The sequence below is a fragment of the Labrus bergylta genome, chromosome 8 (assembly GCF_963930695.1).
Source record: "Labrus bergylta chromosome 8, fLabBer1.1, whole genome shotgun sequence".
Classification (NCBI taxonomy): domain Eukaryota; kingdom Metazoa; phylum Chordata; class Actinopteri; order Labriformes; family Labridae; genus Labrus; species Labrus bergylta.
In genome coordinates, this window is record NC_089202.1 from 12,973,760 (window position 1) to 12,989,933 (window position 16,174).

Here is a 16,174-nt window from a genome sequence, read left to right on the forward strand (position 1 = left end):
TCAATGAAGTTATTCTATTTAATACAGATCCAATGTCAAGATTTGCAGGCAGCAGTAGATTAGTCTGCAGGGACCAAAACATGGAAGATGGTCTGGTAGCTGGAGAGGTGCCTTTGAGCAAAGTATCGAAGCTCCCAGTGAAGCAGCCCCTCTTCACATCTCTCCATTAATGTTGTTTGTGCATGTGTGTATTCCGGGCCTGTATGTGTGAGAAGCATGTATCTCAACATGCATAACATAGATGGGCAGCACGAGATACCACACATCATTATTTATGTTTTTTTTTGTTGCTGTATTTTGAAGTTGTGACCTATAGCTGTGTGAGGAAAAACTTGTATTATTGAAATGTAGAAAAACAAGGTGGGTGGGTGGCGGGGGGGAGGAGGAGGAGGGGGCGTGTTTCTAGTCGTCTACATCACTGTTTTTGCTCGGTCTCTCGTCCGCACAAGCAGCAGACGATCACCGGAGCTGGAAAGATGGCGGCTGGTTCAGGGGCTGCAAGTGGCCACGGAGCCCGCAGCTCCAATGCGGCTCTTGAAGCGTCTTTAGACCGGAGGTTTCAAGGAGTATCCAACACTATGGAGTCAATACAGGGACTATCAACCTGGTGCATTGAAAACAAAAAGCACCACGGCCTCATTGTTCGCCACTGGATGAAGTGGCTCAAGAAATGTGAGTTAACGTTACCTAACCCGCTAGCTAGCTCGCGTTAGCTAACTCAAGATGCATGTCTGTGTTGACGGGATGAACTTGCAAACCTGAAGCAGGGGCTTGCCCTGTTAACCCCTAATGTAGCGTGAGTGCAAGACAATCCTGTGCAAAAAAAAGCAATGCTGGATAATTCCTAAAGTGGTGTTCTGATGGTGTGCGACTTTTAGAAAAGGCTGGCGTTGTTGCCACTGCTTGAAATTAGCCGCGTATAGCAGCTAGGCTAATGCTAACTCTGCGCTGCTCATGACGCTCATAGTGTTTACAGCTGGGCCTCCCGAGGATCACGCTGTGGACGACACATTTAGCTATTTAGCACTTAACAACCGTGCACTTAAATGCTTATCTCAGTGCACGGTCTATTAATAGTATTTACACGGTATTTGTGAGGGTTTCAGTGTTCCCTCGTTACCGTCGTACATGAGTAATTAATGATGATGCAGAGGTAACATGTGTGGATTGAGCATGGTTAAGGTTACTTCTTTTAGATAAGCTTGTTCTAGCGAGTATAAAGTGAATCATAGTGTCAGACCACATAGATTAATTATGCACCACTAAGCGCTAAACTGTCTTTGCAATGGGTTTACTTTCTTCTGATCAATCTTTGCACAAGTACTAGTAGTTTTAACTTGACTATTTGAAAGAGGTCAATCAGCATGCTTTATACACCTTGAAAATGTAGCTCTATACACTCTATAAACATTATTTTGTACACGCAAGTTTGCAATTAATTGGTTGGTGGCCTTTGGTTTTGTTTTGTGAAATTGTAAACAAAACAGAAGTTGTTGTTTTTTTTATCTATCATGTGTTAAGCCTCACCAAACCCTGGTTATTACTTTTTCTCCCTAAACTTTCCAAGTTCGCCCACATTACTTTGTTTTATCTGAGACTTCACAGCTGGTCTGACTACTATTGATAGACAGTCACATTGGCAACATAATACATACATGTTATACAGATATTGCACCATACTAATCTGACATAATCAGATGTCAACACATTTACTCTGTATGATTTAGGAGGTATTGGCAGTCCTGCATGCCCATTTAAATACTGCAATGAGGTCCACTCCACTCTTGGTGTGTTACTTACAATAACACATCAGCCTCTGCAGTGTCTATTTCATGACTATACAATTATCCATTATCGATCATTTGAAAGAGTTTGTTTATTTAGTGAACACGGCGGTAACACCATTTCACTTCTCTTGTATTCTAGCTTATGTTAAGGCAAGATTCTCTCTGTCAACATTGATTTTTGTCTTCACTTTTTTGTGTGGATCATTTTTCTTTTTTGAGTCTGCTTACTTCATTACAATAGTAAAGTTGATGCCATTCTGAACTTAATGTTGTTCTCATTCTACCTCACAAATATAGTATGCCTTCAACTGTCATGCATCAATTTTAGAGAAATGGTCCCTGAAATCTGGAGTGGTGAATGGTTCAGTAAATTTACACATTTTTGTCAATTTCATCTTAGTGTGAGAAGAACAAAAGGACCCAAAGACCACATATTTTTAAGTTGTCTCTCTATATATAAATATAATATTTTTTTGGCTGATGAAGTGAAATAGTGTGCAGATAACAGTTTTGGATGTTTCCAATATCTTGCATGCATAATGCATGACTTGGAGGTTTATATTAGTCGTTATTGGGTTAGTCATAAACTAACTGTACGTTTGAGTCTTTTTCCGATAATTATTTTTTGCAGTAATCCCTCCCAGAATAGATCTTACTTTCTTTTCAGGGGGGATTTACTTTTTTACTTTAGCAAGGACTTGAGTCACAGTGATTAAAGGAGATATTTTTCATTTTGATTGACTCATCATTGTACTGGGTTTCCAAAAGTAAAGTTTCCTGTCTTTTTCTGAGAAGTAAATGGACATCGTTTGTTAGATACTTTAATTGCTGTGAGATACTATTTGTTGAAAAAGTATTTTTGAAGTAAGGTTTAGCAGATGTTTCGGTTTGCATGTGGTTGCATTTTGTAACATGACGCTAATTCTCATATTAGAGATTCTTATATGTGGAAGCCAATGTGTGCACATAAAAAAAACATGTTCATATGAACATTTACATTAAAAGTAAATTACAACAACAGTTCATTTATTATGCAAACTTAATCCAAGTTAAACATATAGTTTATAAATGTAAATGAGCCACTCTCTTGCTCATGATGCTGCTCCAACAACTTAAAAAAACATTGTGGTCAAATGTTACTGTACCCTGAGAACATCTTGCAGAGCTAGCTGATCTCGTCTGCTTCTCAGTCAAATGAGATGACTCATCATTAGTGAGTTACACGTTCAATGCTGAGTGTCTCTGGCAAAACATGAGGTCGCCGCTTTTTAATCCCCTTGCATTACGACACATGGAGCAATTCATTATAAAAGCTTTTGCTGAGATGGGCAACTGTTGTGTGCGGGTTCGGGCCATTGTTTTCTTACAGAGAACAGTGACATTTGACCAACCGTTCGTCTACCAATCATCATTTAATGTTGGCTGTGAGCTATGACATTACAACGTGGAAGTGGCATTGCATCGGGAAAAGTTAGTCAGGTGTAAAACATGGTAAACACCAGAGTTCAAAGCTTCAGCTAATTTGCAATGCAATATCCTAGATGGGCATTTTAAAGAACAAGAAAAGTACAAACCACTGGACCAATCATTCTCCAAAGTGGATAGCAACTTTGTTCTAGTTCTTTAATACCCTGCAGACATCCAGTTTGCATTCATTTAAATATGGTATGCTCTGCTGTGTCTGTTCTTTATTAGATTTTTTAGATAGGGATAATAACTTCATGTTTAATAATACTGATGACATGTTGGGTTGATAAGATCCTCTGTGATAAAAAGGCTTTTCAGACATTTATTGAATATGTTCTGTTTTATATACAAGAGTTGCACCAGGGTAAACTTTGGCATCAGTCAGTGTTCTGTGAATGAATTAGTTTAATTGATCAGGGCGATGCAGTGTTCATGACATGGGATTAAAACATGCTCCAGTGTTCGTTGGAAAAAGTGCTTCACAAAAGACATCAAAAGCATCAAGACAAAGGGGGAAAGAAATATTGAAATATAACATTAAAAATCAATAAAACAATTAACAATCACAGAGAAGATTAAATATCAAAATATATATATATTATATATTTTTTTATATATAAAATAGAAAGATCCAAAATAAATACAGAAATATGACTTTAAGCAGAAAAAAGACAATAAAGTACAAAATGTATAAATAACCTCCAATTAGTAATAGTAATTTTATCTGACGTGCTGTGTGACTGTTTGAAAGTGAAAAGTTGAAAAGTGTTTTTTATCGTTATATTTTGCTTCAGTGTTAAGTTGTGAATATATGTCGTGTGTTTGAAGCTTAGCTAATCTTAACCACATTTAATTAACTTTTTGACTCAATTTGACAGGATTGATTGATCAATTGGATTTATACAAGAAATATATATTTTTAAATACACCAAACAGATAATACACATTATGATTTTTTCCCTTAAGTGGGAAAATTTTGAATTGAATAATAATTTCCCATTTTTATGCTGATCAATGTAAATCTGATACCATCTCACAGTCCTGTTGTTGGACATCCTCCTCAGGTTTTGTTGTTGTAAAAAGTAACATTTTAATTTTGTATTACTATTTGACCTTTTTAAAGGGACAAATTTATTCATGCAGGAAGATATGAAAGTTTTTCAGATCATACTAATAAGTCAATTGTTATATACTGTCAAAACTTGTGAAAGGAAACAAGTGGATACTTCTGCCAGCTAAGCCGCTCTTTCTGGCATGAGTCAGTCAGTAAATTCTCAAAACTGTCTGAATTGTTTTAAGGGATATGCAAATGCAAATACTTCAAATGAAGTTAGTTCTGCATCGTCTCTGAATATATTTAATGAATAACCTCATCCAAGTCACAAACACATGGAGCAATGTTTTGTTTTAAAGCTGGTTAGCTGAGTGTGTTTGCCTCTGCATGAGAGAGTTGACTCTTGTTAGTGCTCTGTTGTCATTTCAGCTTTTAAAATATTGAAAGGATTGGAGCTCGTGTCGTCTTCAGATACTTACCGTTAAACTTCAAATAACATACCATCCCAATTTACTTTGACTACTTTACACATTTAAATATTAATTCTGGTGTATGTTACAATTTAAATATTCTCCATCTTTGCTGAGCACCATTTTTGTTTGAAAATGATCAAAGGCCCATCTTGTAATGACGCCTGTGCCAAATAAAGGCGGCATCATTTCATTGACTTTTCATTGGTCTAGTTTTACAGTAGATACGTTTTCTGGTAATTTAAAAAAATAATCATATCCGCCAAGGTTCTACTGAGGTTTCTCTTTTTTTGTGGATTTTAAGATTTAATTTTATCTGTATCTGATTTGACAGTTTTCAATGGCATTTGACAGCTAAATGTGAAATGAAGGAAGGTAAATCAATGTATGAACAGAAAACATGTTTGTAGTCGATGCTTAAAGGATGTGTTTGATGAGCGTAAATCTGAACTGCTTAGTTATACGTATGTATTCTCTAGTTGTTTCACTGCACACATCTTTCATTTTTTCCCTTTTGTGTTCCTTTATCTTTTATCTTTTTTTTTTGATTGAGGTATCATGAATACAGTTTATTTAAGCACAGCAATGATTCCACAACGGCAGGGAGGTTTTTCTCTCGTGTTTTTTCATAGGGTTCACTCAAACTGTGCTGTGCCCAAGCACGCTTCACCCCTGAAGTCCAGTTTGATTGACTGACCCTGGCACGCTTTTAAGAGGTGTGCTTCGGCCTGGAGCTGTGAGTGCAGGCCAGCGGGGGAATGGGGGAGGGGGACAGAGTACTTCAGATGCTAACTGCAGCCAAAATGCGACACAATGTTTCATTGTGGAAAATACTGTGTGTGTTAATGAAATACAGTTGTTAAATCCAGAAATTTAAACATCTATTTTAGGAAGTATTTTGTCAGGTGACAATTGAAACAGAACTCTGAATGTGCATTGATCTGTTCAGTGTCCAGGAGTTCATTAGTTCAGAAGAGTAAAGGATTTAGGATGAAGGAAAGCTTAAACTGAAGAACTGATGTTAATGGATGATATTTAATGATGTGGTAGATGTAATCTGATCAGGATATTTGAATGAAGCATACACAAGTTAGTTTCATGACATGGTTTTCTCATAAGCATTGCACTAAGACAATTTCGTACTAATGCCTACACCCAATATGAAATATTTAGACATTTTCTATGTTTTTATATGAATAAATAAATTACAAATGTTTAAAAGGCATGTCAGTGATATAGGTCTGTGTGCTATTGGACTACCAATATTCAATACCCTGACATTTTCACACTTTTGGCTGACGTTGATATTAATACCCATGTATGCACAGACTGTTTTTTACATATTGTTACGAAGATCATGAAGCCTCCTCTGTAGTGGAATGGAGAACATTTTATAATCCACATGACAAGCGATTTTACCTTCTGTCCCACTCTTCATCTACACTAACGAAAATAACCTCTTCAACTTCAGTTATATGTAAACACATATGATGAGAATAAAACGAAAGTGAAAGCACACTATACTCTTATAACACATTTTAAAGTGCATACTGCCACCTACTGTATCAGAATAGGATTGGTCGTCTATGGATTACATTCAGTGTACAGTAAACAAAACTGAATCTGTCAGATTGGCAGAAATATTCCTTTCTTGTTCAAACCATTTATCCAATATCCAAAACATGCAACAATAACCCTCAGTTTGTTAGTTTTGTGTTTAAATCAATGTGAAAAGTGTGAAGTAGTTCAGTAAATATGATTGCATCACTGTTTTATGCTGATTTATGGAACTATACTATAATAATTATCAGCTACAATCAGAGGATTAAAATGCTCATGTTAAGGTTGTAACTAATCTCAAAAACACAAATGTTGACGTTGGAGAGTTTTATTCTCATTGGTCAGCATCATCCACACCAAGTTTGAAAAACACAGGATCAGTTGTTTTCTAAGTAAGATGTTTGCATGCTAGATCAGTTTCTTATATTCTGTATAAAAAAATCTAACCTTCTCGTCCTGTCTTCCTTTTTTTTTCCAGCTGACAACAATCACCGTTTGAATCTCTTCTACCTTGCAAATGATGTGATCCAGAACTGCAAAAGAAAGAATGCCGTTGTGTTTCGTTCGGCCTTCGCAGAAGCCCTTCCCAACGCCGCTCAGCTCATTAAGTGAGTATGCAGAGTTCTAGGAGTGCTGAGCAAACATTTAACATGTTTTTTTTTATCTCAATAGTTGTTCTGCCTTTCTGCTGACATTGTAACGTGCCATTTCTTACATTGCAGGGATGTGAAGGTCCGTAAGTCAGTGGAAAGGATCTTTGTGATTTGGGAGGAGAGGAGCGTGTACCCTGAGGAGGTCATTGCTCAGTTCAGAACATGCTTGAACAAAAAGGATAAAGAGCGAGAGAGGCAGAAGGAAAAGGAAAGGGAGAGGGAGAGAGAGAAAGAAAAAGAGAAAATAAAGGAGAAGGAAAAAGAAAAGGAGACTCCTCCTGCGACGGGTGAGTTTGGTAGCTTTTAAGGAGTATATGTTTATAAATGATTCGTTATACTTCTAATTTTAATTGTGTGTTATTGTCTTTTTATTGTCCAGCCCTGGTCAACAAAGCTGCCCTCAAGTCCAAGATTGTAGAAGAGTTCACAGTAAGTCTTTGTGATTATACATTAAACATTATTTTTATTATAAGAGCTGTTATTTTTTCATCGTCTTAATTGATATGCTCTCTGTTTTCAACAGCCCAACGCCCTCATTGAGCAGTTGTCCACATATAAGCGGGTGGTTGCAGAAGAGGAGTTCAGGGAGAAGCAGCTGTCTGCTCTTAGGGTGGACGTCTGCAGCACAGAGGCTCTGAAGAGACTTAAAGGTCAGAGGTCACTCACTAAATTTCCTCCTTCTCATAAACTTGGATTTTCCAAAACCTGGAAAATAGTCGACCAATTTTCCAGTTATGAAAAAACGAGAGATAAAGCTAAATGTGCTGGAAAATAGTTCAAGTATTCTCCTTATTTCATATCAGAGTTCCCAAAACAGATGGCATTGTCCCCTGAAATGTTTATATTATGTTCAGGATCATATCAAATAATAGTGGTAGTTTATGGACAGTAATATTAAGAATAGGCTACATGCCGTAAACACACCAAAGTCACATGACACAGTAGCACCTGCAGACTGGATGATATTAAGGGAGTGTTACAACTGTGTCAAACAATCATTATTTTTATAGTGCCAATTCAAAACAAAAGTTATCTCGAGACGCTTTACCACAGAGAATATGTAACCGTAGTGGCCCAGACTTTAAATTATTTAAGATAAAATATGTCCCTGCTGTCTGCTTCCTGTGTTTTTTCCTGAGGTGTATAGATAAGTGTAGTTGTATCTATTCTTGTTTTGAAAATGTTAAACTGGTTAGCATGCAGGGCTCAGCATAGACATGAAGTAGCCATCCAGGATATTTCTATTTCACTTTTCTATCATTATTTATAATATCTCATGTTTTTTTGAGTTTGCTTACCAAATTCTTATCAGTTAGGGAATTATTGCCAAGGAGCATTAGGGCTCTCTGTGGTCTGGTCACTTTGTTAAGTGGGCAACATTGGCTGTAGGTAGCCCAGTGGCTCCACAACAGTACAGGGTTCATTTAAAATTAGTGAGACACAGGTAATAGGAGGGGGGTCAGGGGTCACTCCCTCAGGACATTTTGAGATTCCTTACTGTAATTCCTTACATGCTTGTAAATATTTATGCAACACTTTGTGGTTGAAATTCCAGTATGTAACAAGAAAACTCTACATTATGAAATAATAAAGAACAAAAATCAATGCTACTTCCTGAATTAAGCTCACGCTGTTAATTATTGAATCTGTTATTTTCTTAAATGATTATTTCAAAACAGAGTAGTTTAATATCAAACTCAAAACTCATGAGAGAATTATGTTCACTGCTTTAACACTTTCAGAGTCCCTAAACTAACATAAAAGCCAAACACAAAATAACCGAGATTTCACCACAATAATGAGATTAATTTAATGTTTTATGTTGCATGAAAGATTTTTAATTTGAATTTAGTTTATTTGTAGTAGTCCCACTACTTGAGGCGATGGTGGTACCTCTCCTAGAAAGAAACTTTAACAATTCTGTAATTGAATGAGGTACAAATCTCACATTAAATCAAATTAATGTACCTTGTTCAAAAGTCAAATCCATACAAAACAAAAGCTAATGTGTTCATTCCCACGGATAAAGCAAAAATAACAAATAAAGCCTTGGGATCCTCCCCCCTGGAAATTTTGAGCATTAAACACTATAATTCTTGTATTCTCGTGTATTGTTCTTGCACCAATATTACATTTATTTTTCCCTTATTTGTTTATTTGTTGTTCATGTTCTCCTTTACAGAATTATTTTCAGCTTTCAACTTTTTTTAAAAAAAGTTTGTTCACAATAAATATAAACGCATTTTTTAACACCATCACTATTTGTAAATTAGTTTGGAATTAGTTATTTATAGATGAACATTTGTTGTCATCATTATAACTTCTCATATTTTGAGTAAGGCAGGCTCAGGATACTGGCTCTTTATTTTATACATAGCCCAGTTTTTTATTGCATGCTCTCAAGTTTAAAACAATAGACAGTTTGACGTTACAGATGTCATATTCTAAATACAAAAACCTCAGAAATCAAACATTATACAGCCCAAATACGGTTTTTGAATTGAATTATGTTGTAATTGTCCTTAATGCCAATTCATGATATGTAAATTTAACAAATACATTTATTGAGAAATGTGAACTGAAATTCACATTGTCATTGATTTGTTGTATTGAACAACATGAAAACATTTTAATTTTTAATTGTTTATTTTTTTCTGTTTTTCAACCGTCTCCTCCTCTCCCAGACAAAGCAGGAGGGAACAAGTTTGCAAAGGACTTTGAGGATGGAAGTTTGAAGTTGCAGGAGTTTGTCAGCTTCCTTGACAAAGAGATGAAAACAGGGCCTCCCCTGCTGGAAGCTTTGGGAAATGCAGACATTTTCTACGAGATGCAGTATAAGGAGGTTAAGATTGTGGCCAATGTGAGTGTTAAGTTGAATATTATCCTTATTTTTCATGACTACAAAAACATCTGGAAAAATCTAAAGATATGCAGGTTAACTTTGTGTTTATTTGTTACTTATGTTACGTGGCACTGCTCCTGTTTTACTTCAAAATACTGTTAATTTACTTTAAAGTTATTCTTCTTTTGATAACTCTGGATCAGGTAATTACATATTATTTTCACATTGTCTGTCATATAATTCTGATTCTTTCTGCCAATCTGCTCAGGCGTACAATGCATTCGCCAACCGTGTGGCCAGTCTTAAGAGGAAATTGGATTCCCTCAAGTCGACTCTACCTGGACCTGAGGACTCTCCCATCCCCTCCCCCTCCGAAGACGCCCCATCTCCCACTGGCTCTGATTCCCCATTCCTCGGACTGGGGCCTAGCAGAGCACAGGTGGATCCAGAGCTGGATGGCAAGGCCATGGATGATGGAGAACTACCAAGTGACAACAGAGACATGGAGGACATGGACATGTCTGATGAAGAGGCTGATGCTGTCACAGCAGGGGGTTAGTGGCTACAGAGGGTCTCAATGTTTGTTATAGATCCATATTAGGCTGTCCAGCTGTGTTGTCATGTCGATTTGAAAATGTATCAGCTCTTTGAATTATCTTACTAGCAGGTGAGAAGAACGACAAGGGGAATGCTGCTGTTGCCAAGGCTACAAAGTCAGACGCAGCATTAAAATCTCCGACCACACCGACTAAAGCTTCGAAGGCCAACAATATTGCTGCTGCCACGGCAACTCCAGTGACTCCTACCTCTGCTCCAGCAACCCCTCTGGGAGTCAATCTGGAGAAGGTGGATCTTGGAAAGATCAGCTCCATTCTTAGCTCGCTCACTTCTGCCATGAAAAATACAGGTATGTTCAGGGGGCGGGGCCCAATAGATCTAGAACCCAATGCTCAACATGCCAGACAGAAGTCTTTGATAAAGAAGTCATTGTGAGAAACAAATTTTACATTTACCCTAACCCTGGAATCCCCCCCCCCCCCCAGCACCTTGAGATATATTTTAATATTGACCATTATACATAAGATTGGAGCATTGAACGCGTAAGTCAGATCTGTTTCCCAGTTTTGTTTTCTTTTTCTATCTAGGTAAAAAGCATCTGTATGCTCTATACGAGTTGAACATTTGAGGATTTGAACTAACCTTGATATTGTCACTGTAAAATATTAAAAATTAAACTGAAAAAAGAATATGAATGTATTACATCTTGGTACAAATAATGTATTAATTAAGTGTATGTCAATAGCTGAAACTTAAATTTCTTTTGACAAAAAAATGATTTGGGTTTGTATATTTCAAATAATATTTTGGTTTATATGATCATAGAAATATTGATCTGAGAGACCTTAATGGGTGTGTAAAGCACAATAAAAGTTAGGGGTCAAGTTTTAGGGGGATTTAAACCATCTGAGTTTTCAGAACCTCTCTTTAACCAAACCCTCTCTATCTTAAATTTTTTCTTAGCAGCCAGCCCTGCTCGGCCGTCTCCTGCAACACCCACCACTCCCTCTGGCCAGTCAGTGACACCCTCCAGCCCTGCACTGGCCAGCATTCTGTCACGAGTGGACATCACACCTGAAGGCATTCTCAATGCTCTGTCCAAAACAAACACACCTGGTAAAATGCACATGTTTTACATTTTAAACACCATTTATTCAGCATTACTGACCTTTTCTGTTTGTTAAGTTGTAATCTGTTTTTCCTCCTGTTTCTGTCATGGTGCAGGTTTATCCTCCCTTCTGCAAAGTGTGACAAACACTGCCTCGGCTCCTCCCACCCGAACCTCCCCAGAATCATCAGCAGTAAAAACTCTGCTCAGCCCAACCACCCCCAAACTTAAACCCAGCCCAGGGAACAGCTTCAAACGAGACACACCAGGCAGAACCAGAGATTGGGGGAAAGATGGACAGCTGTCCCCTCCTCCTCCACCACCCCCTCCTCGCCCCTCTGTCCCCTCTGTCTCTCCCCCCAGTCTAGAATCAAAAATCAATAGTTTCTTGCAGGGTAATCCAGGCTTTAGTCTCGCGCTGGGTGATGTCAGTCCTGATGGGGTTGATGGAACCCCGGTGAGAGACGAGGCTGCCTGTACCCCCACCCAGGATGAGATCATGGACACGCCTGGGAGTGTGTCAGAATCTCTAGGGTCATCTGGAGGTCATACCCTCTCACCGACGGCGTACCGTGGCGAACCCTGGGACGCTGTGATCACCCCTTCAGGAAGCAACAGCAACGGGGACTTTGTTAGCTCCTCCTCCTCATCTCGGTACGGAGCCGGGAAGAAGAGCGGATCAAAATTAGATGAAGTGAAAAAGCCGGTCTCCTCTTCTCCTAGTTATGACATGAAGGGTAAAAAAGATGGACAGCACAGCCAGCTAAGGATCATGGGAAACAACAGAGGGATTGGAGAAAGGAGGCTCTCTGCAGGCTCTCGTAAAACGAGCACCGGCTCAGACGACAGTGGTCTGAGTGGAAAGCGAGAGGACAAAGGAAAAGGCCTAGGCTCTCCTGGCCCTGGTGAGAAGGAAGGCCAGTATCATCGTATCGAGACACTAGTCTCACCCTGCACTGAAGGGGCACCCATCCAGACTCTAGGCTACTCCAACCGCCCACTCGCTGGAGAGCGCATCAAGACAGTTGAGAGCATCCGCATGTTTGGCAGAGGGTCTCGGAGAGGGGGAGGAGCCGTCAGTCGGCCAGGGGGAGCAATGTGGTACGAGGAGGAGGAATACATGGAAGCTCAGCCTCCCTCACCCCACGCTGCCCCCCCGCCTCTCAATATTGTCCAGGGTGGCGCCGAGGACATGACCCCCAACATGCCGCTTCCTCCACCACATCTCCTTCTTGCACATCTCCACCCTCCTCCGTCCCATCCTCATTCTCATCCTCCTCCACCTGCTCAGTTCCAAATGCCCTTCCATGCAGATAACATGCAGAATCCTCCTCCATCCCTCCTCCACCAGCATCCTCCTCCCGCATCCCCTTTCTTCAACGCTCCTCCACCTATTCCCCGACCCCCTCCGCCTCCCATGCTGCAGCGCATATCCCCTCCACCTATCCATCCCGCTGTTCCCTCTGTTGTCATGGTTGGGGGAGTGTTGGTCCCTGTCGATCGCTCCCTAACTCTTCCTCTCCCTGTCAGACCTGAAGGTGCAGAGCGAGGCGGGCTGGGGCCCAGAGGAGGCAAATTAGGCCCTCAGCCCCTCATGTCATCACTGCTGGGTGAGCCGCCTAAGCTGCTCCGCCCTGGCACAGTTAAAGAGCCTTATGCCAACCGACATGCCCCCCCTCCCCTCCGACTAGGTAACCCTGGTGTTCCTCTCCCATTACTGGGCAGAGTGAAGGAGCCTTTAAATCTACCTCTTCCTCCACCTTCCCCCTCCCCCACATCCTCCACAACCTCTCCCTCCACGCCAAACTCCCCTGCGGTCGATACAGCCCCTTCTCTCCACAAGCCCCCTGCTAGTCCTCCAGCTATGTCCCGCAATCAAACCCCTAACCCCGTTCCCCTCCTCAACCTTCCCACTACCCGACCCCCAATGCTTTCAGTCCCCATCCCACAGAGACCTCTGCTGCGAGGCCGAAACCCCCCTCAGCATCGTTACCAAGATCACCCCATAGGGGGGTTTCGCAGGGGCAAGCGGGCCGGTCCTCCCTTTACAGGTGGTCCCTTCCATGCACAGAAGAGACCTTTTCTACCCCCACGCTACTGAAGCGGTCGTCTATGACAGGCTGAACGAGAAGTTCAAACAACAGCGCTGAAGTGCAGAATGTGTGTTAGCCCTGCTGGTATGAACCCAGATATCTTTACTCTGTCAAATAGCTTGAATTAAAACTACCTTAGGCTGTGTGTAAATAGCTTATTAAAACGTCATGCTACAGCTAGCCAGCCAGCCAGTCATCCTACACTGTACAGTACAGCTGTGAGGTTATCAGTTACATAGTACAGTGTTATGTAACAAACCTCAGTCTATCTCTTTTTTTTTTTTTCCTTCTCTGCATACACAGTAGATTAGTGTCATCAGGTCTCAATAAAGTTACATCATCAGAAGACAGTAACAGCAGAAATGAAACAATATTTTATTAAGAGTTTGCCGACTTTTAATGAGTGATTGTTGGGATTCCTAACTTTAAAGAGAGGCATAGAAAATAAAAGGAGCAGTTTGATATTTTAGGAAATGATTTTGTTTAGTTTCTTAATGCGAGTAACAGAAGATCAATAGAACCCTGATATCTTTACCCTAAATATCCAACACAAACCAGAGCTGAATAGCTTCACTTAACATAAAGACTGTAAATAGAAAAACAAGTCTGCAAAAGGTTAAAATACAAACCTTACACTTCTCAACATCATTAATTAATAATATAATTTTCACAGCTTTATTTCATACAAAAGTGAAAGTATTGAAATAACACAAGAAGTTTTAGAAGGCTGCAATGACTTATTGAGTCTAAGCTGTTGGCTGGATATCATCACAGCAGCAACGTGATCCTGGATCACCGCTTGCAGCTTCAGGTTTCTTTTGTTACATGTTTAGAGATCCAGGCTAGATGTCTGCCCTATTTCCAGTGTTTATGCTAAGCTAATCCCCAAAATCAAATTTTAAAGACCTATAAAGCCAATAATGGTATTTCCCAAAACATCAAACTATACCTGTAAAAACAAAAAAATAATGTTATCGTAAAGTAGGTTCCAAAATAAGCTCTTCTTCCATGAGTGTCTGGGTGTGTGCCGTGTGTCCTACAATTGTATTTCACATTTTCAAGTGACGAGATTTGTGTTGCAGCTTAGGTTAACACTTGTTTTTATTTCCAGAATACCTGCTGTAAATAGTGTTCTTCTCTTGCTCAACCTTTCCACCTTCTATCTCTTCCACAGTATATCTCTTTAGCTTGTAAATATAAAAAACTGAGATGATGCAGCGTTTTCTCTTCAAGCTCTTGTGTCTGTTAATGAGGACTTTGATCCGCACTCACGCACCCCATATTTACTGTGATCGAGGCCTTGGATAAGCTTTAGCCCCAGGAGCATTTCTCTGCAGTTTCTGTCGCGCCTGCAGAAGAAGCGGGAGAAGATAATTGTATATTTTTATTTTCAACATAAATGTTTTCCTGTGCGCACTTCAAGTTAGACTGAGTCATGAAGATACTCAGTAGTGGGTGGCGGGTGGGGGGGGGAATATTCAAGCTTGACCTACGCTCACACTAGGCTTCAAAGTGTACTGACTTGAATAAAATCCAGAGTTTCAATTCAACTGGGGGGGAGGTATTTTATTTGGTCATTATTTATGACTTGGATTGCGCTGTTGTAATTTATTTGCGCTGTTCAGTTTTTTTATTTCTGCCTTTTTTTTCATAGAAATAGTTTTCGTATAGTAACACAGCTGCTGCCATTCATATTGCATTAACATTAAAATACTTTTATATGTATAGCTGTACTTTTGTGCCAGATTTAATTGGCCATTTTCACTTTGCAGCTCTCATATATGGTATCAAAGGGGCAAAAACATTGGCGCTAATAAGAACTGTTTTGATAGTGGTTCATTTAGATAATATTGCTATTTTGGCCCCTTCCTTTCTTTTGTTTCTTTGCTATTTTCATCCTTTTGCCCTCAAGCCCCTGTGCTCACCTTCTGCTCACATGGAGAGTGGTTTGTCTCTGACCTAAAAGTACAGCTCATCAAGATTCACTGAACACCTGCAAATGTATCTCCATGACGTTTGTGCACACATGCATTGTAAAAATATAACGAGGAGCATGTTTGTTACTACGGTCTTAGCACATCATCAGAGTCCTGATGTTATACTGAATATCATACAATTCTGCCACCAGCCTCTGTAAACTGTACATTAATTATGTGCAAAACAGCTAAGCACCATCTCTAATCTCTACAGAGTGAAAGCTATATTCATTTTCTAAGCACAGGTTCCTCCTGCTCACCAAGTAATTATCAAGTTCACCATTTTAATTGTTCATGTACATAACTTTTTTTTAGTTTTTCTTGACATTTCTAATCGTCTGTGTACATTTGATAGGTTGAATTGCTCTACTGCTGTTCTCTTCAGTGATGCTTTATCACTGGTGTTTGAGTGTCCAATCCTTTTTCTGGGTTGACGAACATGCACACACTCTTAAAATCACGTTCAATATGCATACACAAAGAGGCAAGATACATCCAGTCTTTTCTTTTTGTTTAAAGCAAAAACTAAAACGGACAAATCAAAAGGATGTAATTTATGGACATGAGTCTCTTTACCTGACATATTAGGTATGGTTATCATTTTAT

General features: G+C 39.5%; 1 protein-coding gene across 4 annotated transcripts in view; it reads left to right on the top strand.

The window, feature by feature from the left end:
* Window positions 1-428: 428 nt before the first annotated feature.
* LOC109986444 (threonine--tRNA ligase 1, cytoplasmic-like) overlaps window positions 429-16,174 on the top strand; it is a 28,222-nt gene continuing 12,476 nt past the window's right edge. The window contains exons 1-10 of one of the 4 annotated variants that reach the window (XM_065957718.1): window positions 429-672; window positions 6,817-6,946; window positions 7,061-7,278; window positions 7,371-7,420; window positions 7,515-7,641; window positions 9,676-9,851; window positions 10,102-10,387; window positions 10,498-10,740; window positions 11,355-11,507; window positions 11,616-13,676. In XM_065957718.1, coding sequence (XP_065813790.1) covers window positions 477-672; window positions 6,817-6,946; window positions 7,061-7,278; window positions 7,371-7,420; window positions 7,515-7,641; window positions 9,676-9,851; window positions 10,102-10,387; window positions 10,498-10,740; window positions 11,355-11,507; window positions 11,616-13,600 — 3,564 coding nt within the window. In that variant the 5' untranslated portion in view covers window positions 429-476 and the 3' untranslated portion in view covers window positions 13,601-13,676. The remainder of the gene's footprint in view (window positions 673-6,816; window positions 6,947-7,060; window positions 7,279-7,370; window positions 7,421-7,514; window positions 7,642-9,675; window positions 9,852-10,101; window positions 10,388-10,497; window positions 10,741-11,354; window positions 11,508-11,615; window positions 13,677-16,174) is intronic. The other 3 variants (XM_065957719.1, XM_065957720.1, XM_065957721.1) reach the window with 3 other exon arrangements.